This window comes from Taeniopygia guttata, chromosome 1 (assembly GCF_048771995.1).
Source record: "Taeniopygia guttata chromosome 1, bTaeGut7.mat, whole genome shotgun sequence".
Taxonomy (NCBI): domain Eukaryota; kingdom Metazoa; phylum Chordata; class Aves; order Passeriformes; family Estrildidae; genus Taeniopygia; species Taeniopygia guttata.
In genome coordinates, this window is record NC_133024.1 from 66,667,232 (window position 1) to 66,689,053 (window position 21,822).

At 36.9% G+C, this 21,822-nt stretch overlaps 1 protein-coding gene across 22 annotated transcripts in view; it reads left to right on the top strand.

Annotated features, from left to right (window-relative positions):
* Nucleotides 1-3: 3 nt before the first annotated feature.
* The window catches only part of LOC105758664 (uncharacterized), a 32,989-nt gene continuing 11,170 nt past the window's right edge, over nt 4-21,822 (top strand). For 6 of the 22 annotated variants that reach the window (XR_012056435.1, XR_012056433.1, XR_012056437.1 and 3 more), the window contains exons 1-6: nt 4-1,834; nt 11,032-13,091; nt 13,422-13,488; nt 15,426-15,577; nt 16,498-16,546; nt 18,727-18,848. Coding sequence is in view for 12 of the 22 variants with exons in the window: in XM_072930250.1 (XP_072786351.1) it covers nt 15,460-15,521; nt 16,498-16,546; nt 18,727-18,848 (233 nt within the window). In the remaining 10 variants the exon portion in view is untranslated. Of the gene's footprint in view, nt 1,835-3,580; nt 3,703-7,336; nt 7,663-11,031; nt 13,092-13,421; nt 13,489-14,547; nt 14,614-15,425; nt 15,578-16,497; nt 18,849-21,822 lie in introns of those variants that run through there. The other 16 variants (XM_072930276.1, XM_072930287.1, XM_072930284.1 and 13 more) reach the window with 11 other exon arrangements.

Below are 21,822 nucleotides of genomic sequence, written 5' to 3' on the forward strand. Positions count from 1 at the left end.
TGCGGCGGCGGGGCCGGCCTGCGGCGCCTCCCAGGCGGGGTGGGCCCGCACCTGCTCCCCCCAGCTGAGGCCCGGGAGGCGGCGGCCCCGCAGCGCTCGCCCCGGTGGCGGGGGGGCCGCGCCGGGGAGTTGGTGATTAACCTGCGGGCCATTGAATACCTGCCTAAAGTCGCGCCCAGGGTGGGGTTTAACCTTGTCCCAGGCTCGGTGCCTCCCGTGTGACTCTCTGCCCGAGAGCCTGAGGCGGCCAGTTCTGCTGCTGCCGCCGAAGCGCTGCGGGGATGCGCAGCTCCCTGTTGAAAATCTCTGCTCTAAATCTCAGCCTAGAGCCCGCCTCGCAGTCGTTTTTGGAAGTTTCAGGCTCAAGAGGTCGAGGTGATGTGGGGGTCTCGGCAAGCGTCTCTGCAGCAGCAGCTGTGGGCTGCTGGAGCTCGAGTGTTTGTGGCTGGCGCTTGAATCCATGCTGGCCCCTTTTCCTCGGGCTGAGCTGCAAGGAGCTCAGCAGCTGCGGCATTTAGGTCAGTGCTCCGCTTCTCTTGCGTCAGGAAAGCTGTCAGTGCGGCCCCAGCCTCCTGCTCCCCGGGGCGGCAGGAGGGAGTGAGTCAGGAGATTGTTCCAGTGATAGCACAGAAAATACCTTCTCTCCTAATGCCTGCCTCTGCTTTCCTGACACGCTACTCCTGGTTGCGTTTTTAAAAAGCACTTAGCACTGTATGACTTTGCGTTGTGAGATGATGTGTTACTATAACGGGTCCGTCGTAACATCTGTAATTAATTTTTTGCTGTAGTTATTCCTTTAATTTGTGCAGCAATGCTGAATTCGTGCAGCAAGGTTGAATTAATGTTAGAGACTATTTTGTTCTGTTAGAGGAAGTTTTATGCCTGATTGGAGAAATACTGCAATGAAATTTGCAAATAATTATGTCACGAGCACTGATTTTTTTTTTTGTTGATGTTGGGGTTTGCTTCATTAGTGCTTTGATTGTAGTGTAACTTTTACCTTTTCCCAGGGGTGACCAGAGTCTGCCGTTTTGTTTTGGCCTTCCACAACCTTCTGTTTTAAGTGTGTGCAGCCTAAGAGATAATGTGGTTAAAAGGTGTTTACGTGTGTGTGTTTATGCTCTGGAAGGATTAGATAGATGCTTTTCCTCCTTGTTAGCATGGGCTGATTTTGGAAAAGCTCTAGTACTAGATCCCAGTTCTCTGGTAAGTTAGAATTCATGACTCAATACTGTTAAGACTTTTTAAGCTGCCTAATGCCTCCGTTCTCTGCTTTGTCTCCTCCCTCCCACCCCCAACTTTTTTGGTAAATTAACTTATATTTTGGGACAGACATTTTAGCAGGGTCTAGGAAGAAATACTTTACAATGAGGGTGGTGAAAAACTATCAGGTTGCTAGAGGGATGGTAGGTGTCTCACCCATGGAAACATTCAAGGTCATTTTGGCTGGGCTCTGAGCAACCTGGTCTTGTAGATGTCCACGCTCATTGCATGAAGTTGGACTAGATGAGCTTTAAAGAGCCCTTCCAATTCAAAGTATTCTATGACTTCAGGTGGTTTTTTTGTACCCCTGAGTATCACAGTAGGATTTATTGGTATCCTTTATCTTTTTTCCTCCCTGACATTCAAGCTGATTAAAGGAAAGCCCGTGCCGCAGACAGAATCCAGAACCTGAGTTTTTCCATATGCTTGAGGAACAGAATTTTTGTGTTGGCAAAGAAAAGAAACAGACATTTTTCATAGAACTTGAACTCATTTTACCATGGAACTTAATTTGTCCCGAACAAAGCAGAATTTCTACATGACGCCGACTCTGCAGTCACTAGGAATTTATGTGAGTGTTCCAGATGTGGACTGGTAATGACTTTGGGGTCTAGTTAGACTGCTGTTTGCTCAGATGGAGTTTTTTTTTGTTTCGATTTAACTAATTTCTTGTTTTATCAATTTCTAGCTGCCTTTTGAAACTTTTTGCATAACATAGAAAGAATTAGGAGGGTTTTAAGATAGAATTTTTGAAGATCCTTTGGTTCAGGCAAGTGAATGAACATCCATGTCTGATTTAACTTCCTGAATCAGGGAATCATCCTCTTGTTGCACTCTGTTCAAGCATTGTTTACCAACTTTGTGACTACATGGGCACAGTGAAGACTCGGACTCTCCTTTCAAACCCCAAGATGAACTCATGAAATTAGTGTTAAGGCTTGATATATATATATACACAGATATATATGTATCTATGTGTATGTATGTATATATGTGTATATATGTATCTGGTGCTTTCAAAGAGTGACAAATCTGTACAAGAAACCATTATCTGGAACATAGTTAAGAATGTTAGGGAAACAATATTCAGGGCGTTTATTTAGAAAATTGTACTTGGGCTGAGAGCATATGCTATTCATGTGTGTCTTCTAAAAATATTTTCACATGCAAATTACACACCCGCTGGCTGCTCAGTTCTAACCATGTTGTTGCTGCATGATGGTCTCTGAGAAACTGAGAATGGAGTGGGAGGTACCAGCTGAAAATGTTTGCTCTGAAGGTTTTGTTTTTGGGATTTTTACTTCTGCTTGACTTTCCACCTCTTTCCAAAACCTAACATAAGACCATTTCCAAAATGGCACTTTTCAAGTTTGAATTTTAACGTAAGAATAATAAAGTAACTAATTATGTATGTACCTCTTTTTCTCTGTTTAATTGCTTAACTATATTATGTTCTGTTGATCAAGTACAGACCACAAGAAAGCCATTGTCTCAATTTTTTTTGCATATGAAGCCCAGGCGACTCTGATTGTAAACTTTCTTGCATTCCTCAACTATTTTTAAGCCCACAGACTAGTAACATTACTGATTGTGATATATACACATAGTATACTTTTGCTATTGCATTGCAGTATTTTAACCAAAGGGAGAGAGATCTTTTCTAAGGAGAGAGAGATTCTAAAATAAGAGGCCAGGTTTTTTTTTTGTCAACTGCTGCCAGTTTAAACCCTTTATTTTTTCTGGAGTAAAAACCTCTTACATTTTTATGACTCATTTTCAAAAGTACAGAAAAAAAAAAAAAAAGCACTGCATTTTTTTCCCTACTATAGTGCCTGTAGCCTTGACAGAACAGGAGAAATTTATATATTGCTCTGAGGTAAAGGTAGATTTCTTTTTTTCTTCTTGGGTCTTATAAGAGTGCCTCTTATTTTGTCATCTTTAACAGGAGAGTGTTTTTTGCTGTGTAGAAAGAGAGAAGCTGAACACTTGACACCTGATGCAGTGCTCTCAGAAATCACTGCAAAGATTTCCATTTGGGAATTGCAGCTAGCCTTCAAAATAATTTCTTAATTTTCATACTATTCTTAAAGTTATTTTACCTCCATTTCCTACAGCCCATAGGCTTCTGACCCCATTCTAGTAGGGAACAATAGCCAAAAGTTAACTTAGTATTTCTTGTGTTTTCAGAAATTAATTATTTTTGGGAATATTTCTAATGGGAAAATACCAGTGATGAAATGTTCTTTCTGAAACCCATGGAAAGCTGAGTGCTATCTGATATGATCATAGTGGTTATGTTGTGCATTTGTGTCCTTAGGAATCTTCCAGTAATTAGGTTATGTTTCTGTGGTGTTGTATTGCTACTCTTGTGAAAATCAGCAAAAAATAGAAAATACAGCTTAATGTTGATGGAAGAATTTGGATAAGACTCAACATGAGGTAATATGACAACAGTCAAACAAAATTAATGTCTTTGTAGTGGCAAAGATATTGGCTAACTTGGTGTTAAAGACGTGAAAAACTGATGTGAAAATTTGGAGTTGCATTGGTTAAAAGATTTTCAAAGTAAGAAGGGTTACAGCAAGCCAGGTGTTTTGAAATTAAATGAACAAATAGTTAACACTTGCCCAGATGTGATATGCCGGTTTTTGGTTTCATACATTAATTGCTCTTTTAAGGCAGGTTATATTTGACTCCCCTTTTTGTTTGGCCTTTATACAGTTTTTCTCTTACTCTGTATGGAAGTCTGGAATTTCTAAGGTGTTTTTACGTTTAATTGATTGATTTATAGCAGAATTCCAAGATATATTATCGGTAAGATTTCATTCATTTTGAAAATAGCGGTTTTCAGCAGTAGTTGCTAAAGACAGTGTTGTACAGGAATTTAGGAAAACTGGGATGGTGTTAAAGGTGCTATTACTCTTTTGTGTGTGTTTATAAAAGGGAAATTAATACTAAATGATATCTATGCAAGTAAACAATAATTGATATAATGACACTTCCAGAAAGAATTGAAATTGTTTCATTGTTTTCAAAGTAACTTTAATGTCTTCTTTGATAAAAGAAGTGGTAAGCAAATGTATAGTTAAAGTTGAACCCTTGTGAATCTTGGAAAAAAAATTCTAAGAATCTTAGCTGCAGAACCCAATTCCTATGTTAGCAGAGCAAAGAATATTAAGTAACACACTCACTGTCCAAGAAATTGGCCAGTTCTTTTTACACTCCATCATGTGATTGAATATATTTTTCATGTATTCCGGTACTTTCAGAAGGAAGAAGTCTTTTTAAGTAGACTAATTCTAAGTTTGTAAGATGTCAGTTGGTACTGACAAAGGAAGAAAGAACAATGATCCATTTTGTGAAATTTAAAAGTGACATATTATCCATTCTTACTTACTATTTAAACTTGTACTGACATAGCATTACCTGTCCATTAGAGACTTTCCTCTCTGGTACTTGAAGCACTTGAGCTACATTTTATCACCATTATCTTGTGGTTCTCTTCTTACTTCATCTTGGAGGTTTTTGCTGTCTGCAGTCCCATTTGATTAAAAGTCCTGTGTAAGGATGCTGGTATTGTTACAGCCACTTTACACTGTGTGTGAACCGAGGCTCCAGCTTCTGGCATCTCTTTCAAGTGAGTGCTGTGTAAATGCAAAGAAAGACTGATGCTTATTCTGAGGAGTTTAAAATGCCTGTCCCGTCTCCTCTTTCTGGAATTGTCAGCATATTGCATACTTCCCTGATTTTTCAGAGTTGCTTGACCCTAAAGAGTTTGTTAAAGTTGATAGGACTAATTCTGTGTGAGTTTAAAGCCCTTGCAAAATCTTTCCTGTTTCTGAATTATCATGTGGTTTTGTTTGGTTTTTTTTTAATGTCAGAAAAATTTATTTGTATATAAAGTTATTCCTTAGGTAGGGCTAATAAAAGAAAATAATTTGTCTTTATTAAAGTGTAGGACCCCAATGTTTTTATGTGACAGTTTTTATTTGCTTCTGGTGCTGAATCACCACATGATTTTGTTACACTAGTTGCTGTAAGAATGCATGTAGTTCTTCACCCTCAAATAGGAGACATTTTTGGCCTAGAGACCACTACCCTTTTCTAAATAAATTATTTTTTTTAAATCTCCAAACTGTTTTTAGAGCATTTTTTCTGTAATTCCTGGACACCTGACAGGGGGTGTAGGGAGTGGATGAGTGGGATCAAGGAGGTAACAAAAAATGATTACCTTTTTCCTCTCTAGCCTAAAATATCAATAGTTCAACTTCTAGCTGAATTGAAATATTGCTGAGTTCTGGCTTGCTGATATAAATTTAGCACCTCTCTCCTTCTGAAGTATTGCAAACCATTGGCCTGTTAAGTGCATCTAATTTTATGTCTTCTTCCCTGTCAATCTCTCAACCTTTCTTTGCATTTTAAAATTAGAGATACGTTCCAAAGCTATGGTAGTGTTCAGGACTTGTTCTGTATGAAGCAGGATTTCTACCTTTGCCTTTAGAACGGAAGGGAATGGCTGTAATTGTCCTTTTCAGCCTGATAGTGTTTTTTCCGTAGATCAGAAATGTTATTTACTTGCCACACGGGTAATTTTTATATAATCTGCGGTGTGCTAATGCAGAAGTTTTGAGGTGTCATTCTCTGTACACAATATGGTATAATTGACACAACTCTTTTTTTTCTATTGGTTGCTTTTTTCCTAGTTAAACTTTTCAGTAAATTCATTCTACACCTTGACCAAAACTCAAAACCACTCATCTGCTTTTTACATGGCAACACCTAGTAAGGTGTGGCCATACCTGTGTTGGCAAAATACCATGGAGCATCTCCTTGCGATTTTTTTTTCTCTCTTCTCTCAGACAGGGTGCCAGGGCAGGGACTTGTTGCTTGGTAGTCAGGTAATGACCTTCCTTTCTCAACTAGAGTGCCAAACACCACACTTCTAAGAAGGGTTACAAACATGGAAATGCAGCTAGTTTTATTACAAACAACTATTCTAAAGTAATTTTTTTCTTTCTAAAACACAAAAGCAATAGAGTTTATTGTTAAAAGGGAACTTAAATATTTAGTAGACTCAATTACTTACCTTTCTTAATCAGAAAAAATATTGAAGTTTCTTAGCACAAGTGTATCTAAGCTACACAAGCTATCTAAGGTAGAAATTTGCTGGTGAAGATGCTCTGTCAGTTTGAGAATCTGACTGACCTCTTGGTTTCAGCTGTAGAATTGCTGGCTGGATTGTTGTCTCTTCCTGCTTCCTACCTGCATATTTGAACCATGTCCCTTTCTTTCATGACTTTGTGGTTGATGTGTTTGCACCATGATGTGACCTAACTTCTGACACTTAAATACTGGCGAGAAACTAATCTCTTTTTGTGGATATGTAGGAGAAAATTTTTGGAGTAGCCTATAGTTTAAGTGAATGAGGTCAAATAGGGACAGGCCCTCTATGGCACCTAGCAAATAGCAGTGGCTGCTAATGAATGCTTGGGGAGGGCATGTGAATAATGTCTGGAACTATAGAATTTAAATGCTTTTCTGTGTATTTAAAAATACCCCAGAACCAAGTGTTTTAAAATGACCTTTGAATGGTCCTAAGACCAAAGTTATCAAAGCTGCTAAAGTAAATTTCTTTTTTTTACTTTTACTGCTATTTATTTATTGTTGCTATTGTTACCACTTAAGTAGTGCCTGTATTGTTTACAGTAGTGTCCACAGTATCAATATTTGAAGTAATTTAATTCAAATATTAAATGTTCAGGTATTAAATGTTCAAATGAAATAATGATTTAGAGGATGAACTTTATTTTGTTTGGCAGAGTTAATGTATTGTCACACAGCATAGATAAACTGTCACACTATTTCATGCTTCAGAACAGAGGATATTACTGAACTGATATAAGGCAAATTTATTTTGTAATCCAGCTTGGGTAACCATGTTTTTATAAAACATTTTAATTTTTTTTTATTACTTGTAGATTGTTTCAGTGAGTGTGTTTTTGGGTGGTTTTTTTTTGGTTTTTTGGGGGTTTTTTTTGGGGGTTTTTTGTGGGTTTTTTTTTTGGTTGTTTTTTTTTTTTGCATTTTTTTTTGTAATTAGCAATGCTGTAACATATTTCTTGCATGAAAGAAACACAAATCCAAAATGGAGGTCCTTATCAGAGCAAAACTGGAGGAACAAAACAAAATGGCAGTACTAAAGCAGAGGTTCCCAAACTTTCTCTGCTGAAGTTTTTGGTCACTGACCTTGATATCTAAAGGACTGTTGGGGCCAGTGATGTTAATTTCTCTTTATAGGTATTTTTTTAGGTTTCTAGGTATCTCTCAGAGCAGGATCTCTATCCTACAGTCATCAGCCTGTGAACTACCTGAAACCAGGACCCAACCCTGTGCTTGGAGGTTCGTTGCCCCCTACTTCACTCCATCCTTTTGCCATCCATCAAAATCTACCCCGGTACAGTTGGTCCCCTTGGAAAGCTGCTCTCATAACAGTACCTGGTTAGAAGACATTTGAAGTGAAATGCAAGTGTGGTACTGGTTTTGGGTACAGCTGGCAGTGCTGTAATGTTCCACGCTTAGGAATAATGTGTGGCAAGTGACTGGTCCTACAAACCCTTCTGCAGCTAAGTAATCCTATCAAAGGCAGTTGAGTGCATTTGATTAAGGATTACATGCGATTAGTGGTCTGCAAGGTTGAGAGTACAACTTGTGTCATTAATGAGTATTCACATATTAATGCTGCTTTGAGCAGAGATTGAACTAGATGACCTCTGAGGCCTGCTCCTACTAGAATGATTTTTTGATTTTCACACTTGTATTATGCAAATAGATAACTTCCTTTATAAAAAAAAAAAAAATTTTGATAAGCTGAACTCTAGTATGTCCCTGCCATTATTTTACCTAATTGCATCTTGTTGTAGCATGGAGTTGCAAATGTGATCCAAGTTTAAGATTTAAAACAGCAAGAGGAATACCACTGCCTTTTCTCTGTATTGCTTCAAATTCTTTGTATACAGTTTTATGTCAGATTGAATTCCTTGTGTAGCAATTCTTTCCTAGCATACAGTTGACTTGTTCTAGAATTAGATCAGAGTAGAGTGCCTGAAAATTTGATGTTTTAAGTGCAATTGAGGTGTGTGAATGGATTTAAACTTACTCTGCCTAATTCAGGTACCACTAGTACTGAGACTGGTAACAAAGGTATCAGTGCAGGTTAGCAGCCTAAGAAAGGTTTGAGGTCCTAAAAACTTTCCAAAGCAAAGACTCAGAATGTGAAAGGATGTTCTTATATTAAAAAAAAAAAAAATCCCAAACTCACTACCACCCCAACAAACCCACCCACTGTTAGAATATGCTATGTAAAATCTGAATACATGTATCTACATATTTATTAAGACTTATCTATTGAGACACAGCTGGTTGAGTTTAATAAACAATAATCCTTCTCACGTGCAGGGAATCATATGGATTTTCTTCTGTGTCTGGATAAACTTTGTACCCATTGATACTTCTATAACTGTTCTCATTTAGTATTGTTAATTACTTTAAGCAAGAAGTTGGTGATAAGAGAGGAAATCTCTAAACTGCTGCCTGTAAAAGGCCAATCATTTTCACTTGCATGGAATTTGAAATGTTTTTATGTAACATTTTAAGCCTCCCAATAGTTGAATGAATCTCAGTAACAGGCTATAGTTGTTTTCATGTCCTATTGGTAGCTGTGTATTTCAGGAAAACACTTGGTTGTATGCTTTTATTTAAAAATACAAGGAGTGTGGTAACATCACAACCAATGTGTTGAGGACCTGACAGGTCTCTTGGTAATTAAAAGGAATAAGAGGTGCTAAGAAGGAGTGGAGTTATTTCTTTATGCTGCTTTTCACCACAAGGATGTTGTGGGCATTTTATTCTTTTCAAATAATGTTGATTGGATGTTATCTGATTATGGGATTAGAGTGGCAAAAGGCTGAATGCTAGAATGAAGTGCTAAAGACTCGTAAGTCGGCAGGACTCCATGCTATTCATTCCTTTAGTGGTTCTAAAGGATGAAGTGGCTGATCTGCTAAGAAGAATGCATCTCGTTAGGATGAAATGCTGTGCCAGAAGACCGGAAGCTGTCAAGTGCTGTACATACTGTACTTCTAAACTGAACACAAAGAGCAGAGCTGGAATTTGCAGACCAAGGACTCTTATTTTAATGCTACTTAAGTAGCTTTGAATTCTGCGTGGATAGTCTAGTAGTTCTGTGAGAACAAGATACAACAGCTTTCTATGCAGTTGTATCTTAGAGGTAATGAAAAATACCAGCTGCAGCTGGGGTACTTGTCATGTGTCTGTTGCCTGTGTGTTTTTTTTCCCCTAATAACATGGGCATAGGCTGCAGTCTGTACTTCAGTTTGGTCTCTTTGTGGGTTGGTCTTCTATATGTATCTTCCCAGTACTTGGATTTCTGAAATCTCTAAATTCTTATGAAACTGTAATTGACTTTTCAGTTTTCCTTTTTGATGAAGTCTGAAATCAAGTAGTGGATTTGAAAGTTGGAAAAGGCCAGGCCTAACCTAAGCAGACATGTTTAACTGCATTAATCTCTTCTGTGTTTAGCAGTCTAAACAATTACTAAGTTGCTTGTGTTATTAGTAGACAAGAGAGGGATGGACCTCTGTACTGATACACTCACACACCCTGTTTAGTTCATCCCACCTTAAACTTACAATGTATGGCCTTTGGCAGGAAATTGTACCCCGTGCAATTTGGTGAGGCTTTGCGAGTTGTCATTTTTTATACCATTGTGGGAGTGATGACCAGTGATGCAGAGGTGGAACTGAAAGCTAAAAGCACTCCAGTAGTATGCTATGCTGCTTTCAGTGGCAGAGCTGTTTTTACCTTTTAATTTGCACTCAGGTGGCAACAGCAGTTTCTTAAGTACTGACATTTGTAGCTGCAATTAGCTGTGTCATCTTGTTCCCTCACTTTCCCTCCTGTTGTATTAGCACAGTGATTTGTGCCATCATGCAGTGACTGGAATCAGAAAATTGATCCTGACTTGAAGAGTGGTCTGTGGCAAGCAGCAATTTCTAACCCAAGCTAGTTCCTCACTCTAGTCTAGTGGGTGGGTCCACCAGGAGATGGGATCCTGACCTAAGGATCAGGACAAGCCACAGGAGGGTCCTCTCTCTTTGAACTGGAATTTTACCAGAATAGATGCTCATCAGATTGTGCCTCTAGAATCTCTGACTCATCTTGCCCTCAAGTAAGCATCTGAAGTAAAATACTGAATACATTCTGTAAAATCAGAGAAAGTTGTGAGAAACTTGAAGACAGTCTTCTAAAGCTGTCTGTATTAGCACGATGGTGGTAGATGATATTTGGTATTTTTAGCTACAAAATATTTCATGCTGGAAGGAGTAACTTTAACTACTTGAAGATAATTCTATATTACAAGCAAAGGTTCTTCAAAAATACGTGTATCATTATAGATACCCAGGTGAAAGCCTCTTTGAAGAGAAGAAATATATAATGTATAAGAAACATCCCTAAACTGTATTAAAATGGTCCTCTGCAGTAGCATTAAATGGAAGTTCCTTATCTGGGCATCTCTGCTTAGATTAACTGTCTATATGGTTTAATGAATTCATTTATACTTTATTAATCACTGCATATACATGTCCTTTGTGTTGTAAATGCTATTCTTAAGTAACAAGTTATTGAAAGGCAAGTAAAGTATTTCCAGTAACTTTACACAAAATAAGTTGCTGTATTTCTTGCTTTCAGTTCAATTATTTCAGATGATCTGTAAATTTTCAATAATGGCAATACATTCATTCTGCCATTTGGAGGAGCCTGTGCCACAGAATAATGATCTGAAGAAAGCTCACTCATTTGCAAGGACGAGTCTTAATTTGGGAATTAGCACTGATGCAGCTCAAGGGTGCTTTCATGTCCAGGTAAGTTTTTTTTAAATATACTTACTTGGGTTTGATAGGCTGGCATTTCATTTACATTAGCATATATGCTGTATCCTGTCAGAGCCTTTGTGTTGGCCATTTGACACATGAAGTATGATGAAATTAAAAGGCACATGTAGGAGCAGACATACTTATGAGATGAGTAGAGGGAAATAGTCTGGAAAATAATTCCAGCACCATTTATTATCTTTGGAGTAGCTGTCAATGGATGTTATGATCTTAATGACACAATTCCCTTTTGCTGCATGCTTTTTCAGACTTGTTGTATGTGTTTATTATATAAATTCAGTATTTTGCTAAGCCCGAGTTGTTGTTTTGGATCAAAATGTAATTAAGTCTCACATCATTCAGAGGCAGTAAAAAGGAAGGTACAGTTAGGTTTTCACAATTGTAAAATTTTCTACTTAAAAAAAAGTCAGCGTTGGAATTTTTAAAAATTAATTTAAATCTATTTTTTTTAAAGTGTGTTATTAAATCTTGGCATTGTAACACCTGACCAGGATTTAATTTTAGACTAATGGATTCTGTATGTAGTGTTTTTTTTTTTCCAAGATATCAAATTATTATTACAACTTAATCATGACTTCACAGCACAAGTTGGTTTATAGTAATATTCTGTATGGGAGCTATATGCAACGTATATTCAATAAGAACTATTAGCAGTAAATTAATAAAATGTAAATATTTAAACAGGCACTTGAATTTCTTGTGTTCTCATTGTGAAATGCGGGGATTCCCTAACTGGCAATGGGTTAGTGTTCCAACCAGCAGCCAAACAAATGATAATTTATTGGAAAAAAAACAACAGCCAAATGCTTCTTATCAGGTAGAGTACAATTAGTCAGCCTTTTCAGTGGTGCACAAATCAAGAATCTTTTAATGATATCTGTCTACTTTGTTAGACAAATTATTAGTTAAATTACTGGATCACTTGCACCTTTCTAGATGCAAATACGATCTGAAAAGCCTTAACAATATCATTTGCCGTGCAAAAAATCTTGCAGAATTAAATTGTTTTCAAATTTCTCAGGTATATTACTGTGGTATCTTTGGGATCTGGAAACAGAAGCTCCTTTCTGTATGTTTTTGTGCACGTTTGACTTCATGTCAGTGCCTTCCTGGTAGAGAACTGATGCTGAGAACTTCAGTGACATAGAAAGAGCATCAGGTTTTTTTGAGTGTAAGCCTTTAGTTTAGTCCTCTCATTCTTGTAGGAAGCATGAAGGTGTTGTTTTAAATAAATGCTTTATAAATATAATGGATAATTAGAAGTCAGAAACTAGTTTAAAATAGCTTATGAACTCTTAGCATACTCCAAACAGGAACAGGAATAGCAGTAGTGAAAAGGATGCTGTTGCTTCAGTGTACTTCTAAAAATTGAAATGCATGTCAATAAAATCATCACAAACCAGAATTATCTGGTCCTATTTTGCAGTATGAATGCTGTAAATAGTGTTCACTAGATAGAATTTTGAGTTGGTTTTTTTTTTTTTTAATGATACAGAATTATAAAAACTGAGGGCTTTGGTGTATCCAAATTTATTTTTAATGTAATTGAAGATCAATATTTATTCTTAAGCTTATTAGGTCATGTTTGTGAGAATCTATTCTAGCTGCACATGAAATCAAACTTTAATGGAACACAGTCCATTGAATCCAAAGTAGGACAAGAGTAAAACAAAACCCAAGTTCTGTATTATTAATAACAATCCTTATGGTTTCTATAATATGGATATTGAGAGCAGCAAGTGTATTTTTTTCTAGACTCCTTCAGCAGAACTGTTATTTTCCTAACACAGTCTCTGGTACAAGGATAAAATTGGGTTTTTGTCAAAGAACAGAGTCCTGTATCTGAAGAGTAAGAAGGTAAGGTATTGAGATTATATCATTTCAGTAAGCAGTTAACAGTAATTTTGGTTATTTGTTACTTTGCACAGAAATATACAAAAATACTTGATTCATCATGCATCAGGAAGTCTCAAACATTTTATATCAGTTCCTTTTTGCTGCTGGGGTTTTTTTCTCCTGTTTTATCTCATGGGTGGAATTTCTTAAAGCATTCAGCTCTGCTTTCTAAATGTGTTTTCTGTGAAATCAATGATCTGACCTGAGTGGGAATGAAGGTTGGTTTATCTTTGGTGAGTCAAAGTTAAGTTGTCATTAAGTGATGTTGAAATACCATCCTTCAAATGCTAGGTCCTTGACATTCAGTGGGATGACAATCTCAGAACTGACTACTGGGGACTCCCAAGCTACAGATCAGGTAAATAACTTCTTTGGAGGAGGAAATTAAAGGTGTCTTATTTCCAAAATTATGATAATTAAGTAGCAAATTGTGCAACTTAAACTATAAATATTTCCCACTTAACATTTCATTTAAAATAGATATATCTATATTTGTGAGAGGATTTGTTAGTTGCAGTTTGAGCCTTATATAATTATCTAACATTTCAGCAGTACTGTTTCTAAAGACGACTTCTATACTGACACAGAACATGAATATCTAGTTCTAATCTAATTTTCCAATGTGAACCTGTGTGTAGTTGGTCCAATCACTGTGATTTTCATTTTGCAGCAATGTATTTTGATATTGAATGTATAATTTAGACCTAACAGTTTCCATATTAGAGGAAGTTATAGGGGCTCTGTTCAGATCATAGGATTAACTTGGTTTATTTCCTGCTTCAGCTAGTCCCCACTTTCTCCAAAGACAGGGTAACTCAGTTTCTGTTGTGACAGCTCAACACAGTTTGTAACAGAGAGCCTTGACATCACCCAGAATTGGTGCTGCTGTACTTTATTTCTGCTCTTGGAAAGTACAGCGGTGCTGCGGCCTCTTTAATGGGGGCAGGAAACTTGGAGAGGAACGGTGTAAAATGGCAGCAGGAGCTGCTATGGCCATCTCTGGTAGCATGTCCTAGTTCATGATCCAGGGTCCTCTTTTAATCTGCTTTATGGGGGGAATGGGGAGGAAAAAGTGGAAAATAGTTCTGTAATTGTTAAAAAAAGTGGTACATTTTCCTTGTTAAAAAACAAAAAGTTTTTCTTCTGTCATAGTGTTTCAAAGAGAAAACAGGACAGATTTGGGTATTTGTTTTTAAGACTTATCCAATTTCAACTATAGACTTGCTTCCTTGCCGCCTTCAAAACCAGGAAAATAATACAAAAGAATCAATATTTTAAGATCAAGAATAAAAATAGAGAGTATTTTAAGATAAAAGATTACAATAAATCAAAGAAATATTTGTATTACCTTTTGAGATATTTAACTTCAATGGACTGTTAACATCAATGAGACGTATTTAGGATTTTCTGTGTTCAGTTCTATAGGCAATATAGAATGTGAGAGAAACATCTGCATCTGAAATAGATCATCTGCTTTAAGAAAGTAAGCAACTATTCCTGCCAAGCAATTGGATAACCTAAAATACAAGTGGCTTTATAGTAGCTTCCTAATTAATTTAAGTGCATAGAAGGAGTATTGCATGCTTGTAAAAAGTTGTGTGTTCCTAAGTGGTGAAGGATACAAGGTTTGGGGTTTTTTTCCCCTGTAGAAATGAGTAATCCCTGTAATTCTTGCCACAGGATATACTAAATGACTGGGGTGAATTCCCGTACCTCTTGAATTTGTAAAGTTATACAAAATCTGATCAACAGCTACTAAAGTTTCTTTATAATTAAAAAAAAGTCATGTAGCACATAGCACATTCAATCTTAGAGAAGCAATGTATTTTAAGAGACAGTTCATATCACTGTAGGTAAGTTTGTGCCATTAGCACTCTAAAATAGAAATATCTGAGCAATACATAAGCTGTGCGTGTACCTCTGTCTGTGGGTAACCCATTGATATATTAGTTTTATAGAATATCTTTGTTCCACTGTTCTTTGGAACACAGCTTCCTGCCCACTCAGAAAGACGGATCTTAACTTGTTCTTGGGACTTGCATTCTAAGAATGTCTGAGAGGGCTCATGTGGGAGCTGATGTGGAGCTTACCTTAGGGCTTAGCAACAATGGCAGGACTGGATACCACCCAATGTGCTGCACTGATTTTGGGTCCCAACATCATGATTTTTTTTTTTTTTGAGAGCAGACCGAGAAATTTGTTATCCTGGTCATGAACATCTAGCTTAAATGCTCTTCTCTTGGATCCCACTCTTTTATTGTTGTCATATTGAACTGGTTGGTTTTGTTCTTGAAGGAGGAGAGTCTGTTGCCTTATCTGCAATACACCTATGGGAGTTTCAGGGTCTTCCAGGAGAGGATATCTCATTCCTGACATGCTCACCAAGAAGAGGTGATGGAGCCTGTGTGGTGCTTTGAAGATTAACTTCATTATCATGCTGTGGAATGGTAATTCTTTATGTTATGGAATACCATCAAAACGAGCAGTGAAGTTGATTTTTAAGGAGTAAATTTAAGTATTGCATCATTCAAGGTGCTTTCTATAAGTTAAAAATATTTTATATTAATTTTTACAGAATTCTGGAGTATTGAGAAATGATAATTTCTGTATATAATAGACTACATTTATTGGTAGGTCTTTAAAGTGGTCTGTTAACTATTTACAATAAGATAATTTTTCAAAATAGAGACATTATATGTGTTTACCAAGATTTTCTGTGTAAGTATGCCATTCTCATTAATTTATGATAGCATGCTATACAAGAATTGTAATGTTAAGTTTTATTTTCAACTTTTTTCTTACCGAGGTTCATCAACTAGCAAACAAAAGCCCCCTACTTTTAAGCACCTCACTTTTTAACACATATCGATCCCTGAGATGAGAACATTCATGCTACTAAAAGTAAATATTTTACTATTTTTTTAATAACTAATATACCTGTCAGTACATGTGCTAGGTTATAGTCGCTGCAGTTCTTATTCTTAGTGAGGCACATACAGTTCACCTTTGATACATAAGTTACAACTGTAGATATTTCACTTTATCCAAAGATTCCCAAGAGCAGAGGTTCTTGCTTTAGGGGGAGGCAGAGATAGACAAAACCAATGCATTTCTCTTGAGTCTGTTTTGGAGGCTGTTGTAAAGGAGTCACAAGTAAAGAGGAAAATGCATTCTTGTTTTATCAGGTGGTGCTGGTGCCTCAACTCAGTTGTCTGGGACTTACCATTCAGTGTCCCAGGGACAACACAGTAATTAAAACTTTTTTTTTCCATTTGTTTTGTCCTTTAAAGAACACTTGGATAAATAACTAAATTTTATTCCTTTAGAAGTAAAAAAAAATGGGGTTTTTGTTTGTTTGTTTTAACAGGGCAGCTGGAATTGGCAGATGCTTTTTCAAACAACCAAGCAAAGTGCAGGTACGTGTGGAAGTACTATTGTGCAGTTGAACTAAAGGAATTTTGCTGGATATCTGCTTGCCTGTTATTGTCGTTGGCAAGTTACAGGTAATTTCCAAAGCTGTAGTCTGGCAGGGGAGTAAGAATTGCTTTTATGTGTATTTTTCAAGCCAAGACACACAATTTACTTTTACCAGTGTTTTTACAAGGATTCAAAATTAGCGCAACATTGTTGCTAAAAATTAGTTTTAAAAGAAAAGGAGGTATGAAGAGAATAGTGACACCTGAATGGCACAGAGAAAACTTTTGTCAGATGAACTCTTGACAGAATCTGGCAGAAATTCAAAGTCTAGTTTGTGTCTAGTAATTCCATTAGCATTTCAAAGGTTGGTAATGTTCTGGGAATGACACAGGAGGGATTATTTTTAAGTTAAGAATTAATACTCTAAAGTGTTGCCTGTGCTAGGAATATTGTTGCTATCTTGCAATAGGTAAATGGACTATATCTGAGACACTTGGTTTACTATCAGACATTTCTCTACTTTATCTGTACTGGCATAATTAAAGTATCAGCCATCTTTCCCCGGTGTGAATAGAGCTGTATCAGTATAAAACTGTATCTGTTGGTAGCTTATTTCCACATTGAAGGAAACAACCTAGGACTGCTGGCCCAATTCCAGCAATTGTTTTTAATTATATTGCAGTTGCTATGCCAGTATAAACTATTCCTATTGCAGATCTTGCACCAGATGAAAGTGACTTCAATCTAGTTTATGTGCCCTTATCCATACAGCCTCATAAAAAATTACACCACTTCAGTTTCACATATTTGATTTTCCTTTGTAGGCAGACTTGCTCTTTACACTGACTTATCTCCATTTATTCTAAAAGATATAAACAATGGGTGTTTTGACAATGAAAATGCATCTTCTGTTCTGATATAAGCCTAATCTATTCAGTTAATGCTACAACAAGTACATTTACTGTGAAGGTTAAAATATTTCCATCTGGCTGTGTGCACCAGAGCCTATAGAGCAGCTGTCCCCGTCCTGAATCCTAACAACTCTGTTAGTCAGCATGGAGTACAATGTTTTACGTACTCTTATCAACTTTCAACTGCTCTTTTATAGATCAGTGTCTTGCCTCACTTTTTCTACTATCTAGTATGTGTTATCTAAGAAAGAGTTAGGAAGGTTGAAGTTGGAATATAAGAAATTTGATCACTTGCAAATAGGGCTAATCTGCATGTGCTTGTTGTATACAGATATTGTTGAGTAGATTCAGATCATCTCTGTTTTAAAGCTACAAGTGAGGGAGAGATCTTTGATCCCATCTTAAAATGTGGGGAGCGGATTGTGATGGGGAAAAGAACTGAAAATAAGTATAAAATAATTCTAAGTATACTGCTCTAAGCCTGGGAGCAGTAAAGAAAGGACTCACCAGAGACTAACAGGAACAGAAAGAGTCAAAAGCCTGGGGACCTTTGACCGTTCAGAGAACATTCACTAACTTTAATTAGTTGTTCTCTGTCCTGTGCTTACTGACTGTTTCTTCCACCTCTAGCTGTCCATTCTAACTCTTCACTTCTGCTTCATTTCTGCATACTACATATGCTTCCTCCCACCCAATGTGCCCTCCTTACCCTGTACCTCCTTCTAAGTTGTTTGCAAGTAAAAGCCACCTGCAAAGTAAAACTACCGTTATGTTTACTGCAGTCCTGCTGTTTGTGCTGTGTGTGGACTTTTCCCCTGTGCTGTCTTACCTGTTTAGACTTGGCTTTTTTTATGTGGTTGGGGACATTTTACTGTTCTGTGTATTTGTTCTATCCAGCATAAATGTAACTTCAATTTTCATAAGTCCTTATAAGACCTTAAGTATAGTTTGGAATAATGCTCCTTTATCCTATTCTTTTATAAAAATCATTCATAGGCAAATGACCACTCTTAATGAGATTAAATATATGAGATTCCATGGGATAAAAAGGAATTTTGCTTTTCAGGTTTTTTATAGGTGAACCAGTGATTTAAAAGTATAATGTTACAGCTGTGGTTATATTAGTGTCCAGCATAATAGGATGAACATTTCAGAATGAATTTTCTATTTGCTGTGTTTGCATTGTACATGCAGTGGTTTGCAAATTGCTGGTTCGTTTTCCATGTCTTACAGCTATATAATTTGCTTTCTAAAAACCATTTTGGTAGGTGTGGGTTGCTTGTCAGAAATCCATTCTGAAGCTTGAGTGCAAAGGAAGCAGAGTACTAATGATGAATACGAATGGATATCTTGAGGATAACAATGGATCTTCAAAAGCAGTGGCATTCTGGTAAGAATTTGCATGTAATTTATTAAACACTACGTGATAGTTCTCAGTAAAATGTGTTTGTGTCTCTGAGGATTTGTCTGATGAAATTTTCTTCTAAAATGTGAAAAGTAGGAGGATTGCTCTATATCATGAAGTATTTTAAATTCTGAAGCATTGTACAACAACTTTACTTAGCATCGAGTTCTTGCATATAAAAATAGTGAAAACATCTTTTTAGAAAAGTAAGTTATTTTAGAGAGGGAGTTAAGTGGCCATTTATGGCTCACTGTTTGTGAAACTGTTTCTCTGAACATTTAGAACTGAATATTTTTGAACTGTCATTTAAAAAAAAACCTGCTTTTTTTCACTCGGAGTATAATCTCTTGTTGCATATTTCACCACTACACATAAGAATGTTCTAACAGACATTGCATCCAGCTTTGCAGGAGATAAAAACCACATAATTATTGACAAAACAATCATAGCTGGAAACTTTTAATCCTCATATTGGTTAAAAAATATGGCAGCATGCTAATATGGTACTGCTTTGTTAGAAGTTTCACACCATTTAAATAATGTACACAGAAAATGCAAGTAAAAACACCAATGAAAGTTTTACTGTAACTGCTGTGTAGTACAAGAGATTCCTTTAAATTTAGTATTTGAAATAACTTAGGCCAGTAATTCCATAAGCAAAAATCTTTGCTTCCACCAAAGCTGGGTATATTCTTATCTGTGTAGATAATGACTTTTGAAATTAACAAAGAATTTCTGCCTCTTTTTCATCCTACTCTTTGAATCCCACTGGTGGTTTATATTGAAGTGGAACTGTTCTGGTGGCAGCTGGTAGTTCTTAAAGCTTCTTGGCATTTTGAGGTGTTGGATGTGCGTATGCTCTGTAGTAAAGAGCAGCACAGACACTGCAAATTCTTCTGATGAGCAGTTTCATAGCTGAGATAGCTGTTCCAGAGCGTGCTACTTCCAGTGAAATCACGGTTTAGACACACCTCAGGAACTCTGAATTTTGTCATGCTCTGCAGAAAGCAGCGGTGGCTCGGGAGCCGATTGACAGGCGGATTAGGCGTTAATCGGATAGTCTGTGCTGGTCAGAGGGGTGGTCATTCATGTCTCAGTGGTAGCAGTGGGCCTGTCAGAGGCCTTAGCCCTGCTGAGAGGCAAGGATAAGGAGCTCAGACACATCCTTGTGCCAACACAGATACTTCCCATGGGCACACAGTGAGAGCAGGAAAATGGGTGTATTCTTGTGGGGATGAACATCAACCAGGCTGTCAGAACACAGCTGCTTTGGACTCCACTGCATAGTATAGATGTACATCATAACAGGTACCTAGGGCAGCATTAATTGAAACAGAGCATCCTCACTAAGATACTGGAGGAGGAAGGACAGAGAATGCCTGGTAGGTGAGCTCCTGAGAGGTCTGTGGCCACACTCCAAAGGTCTGATATAAGAGTATAAGTTAGACCTAAAAAGATTAATGTAAGCAGTCTCCTTATTTGAAATTAGATTGGCAAGCAAGGTGACTAAGAGTGACTGTTTAATATCCCTTTCTGTAACATGCAGTTTTTCATTTTTACTTTTGAGGTAGGAGGGAGATAAAATCTGGCCTTCAAAGTACTATGTACTCATTCCAGTGCCAAAATATGAAACACAAATCAACATCTTAAATTTAGGGGCATACTAGGTTCCCTTAACTGCTCTTGGACAAATATGCATAGATATATGAATGTAAACTTAGATAGCTGCTTTGATGTACTTATAAATGGTTTTTTTGGACTGCTGTTATTCTGTGGGCTAATGTAGTAAGTAGCTAATGGAGAAGCCAGGCTGCTTTACAACTTTTTTTTTTTTATTTTTCTTGCCAGGCTAATCTTTCACTCAGGTTCATTGCATGTCAAGTGTTTGGTTAATTATTTTATCTTATTTATATTTTAAACCAACTTTTTTTTTTTTTTTTTTTTTTTTTTGAGTTGGGGGTGGAGGGGAGGGGGCTAAGGGTATGGTGTTAAGTTCTTAGTTTTAAATTCCCTCAGATTCTGAAGGAGGATGCCAGTGAAGAAAAATCAACTTTGCAATTTCTGTATTGTAGAGATATCTTATCTGTAGTTGCACTAGTTATAAAAGTCAAGTCTGGAGTGTCTTTTTTTGTTGATCTTTTTGAGGATGACTGTACTGACTGGTATGGTTTCAAATATAAACAGTTAAGTTACTGACTTGTAAAAGAGTTGACTGCCATTTTCTGCTTAATTCCTCTTTTGCTAAATAATTTCTGTGATATTAGCTTCATTTGTGACACTTTAGTAGGTGCAGGCCTGAGGGGGAAAATGTTATAGTTCTTTCACAATTCATTGGTTTGTGGATATTTCTGTTATGTTGTTTCCACACTGAATGACTCATATGTTAAATGAACATACCAGCCCCAAGGCATGCCCTTGCTATTGCAGCCCACAGTGCAACTTGATGCCATTGCACATTAAAACGTGGAAGATGTTCATATCCGTTTGAATCCTTGGGAAGTTTTGTGTGCTTTGGCCACGTGTGCTAGCAGTTACTCAATGTATGTTCTCTCAAAAAGCTGTGGTTTACTATGTCTGATTGCTCTTTTTCAAACTGTTGATTTGCTGTGTTTGTAAGTTACATCTGTCTTGTGAGCCCAAGTTGGAACTGAGAAATAGTAATTTTTAGTTGTGTGGGGTTTTTTTCTTTTAACAAGGTGGTACAGTTTCATTGTATTCATTTCCAGACTATTTGAGGAGAGGCTACAGGAGTATCTGATTTGCATTGCCACCTGTGCATTTTTTTGAGTATTTTGATAGATTCAGAGATTGTTTTATCTTGGAAGTTGATAGCCCAGATCTAATTCTCCACGTTGTGAAAACACTAATTAGTGTTAGATTGAACAAGTTGGACCTGATTACCTTAGTTCTCCTTGAATTTTGGTTTTCTTACCCATTTGATTTTTCATTGTTTAATAAG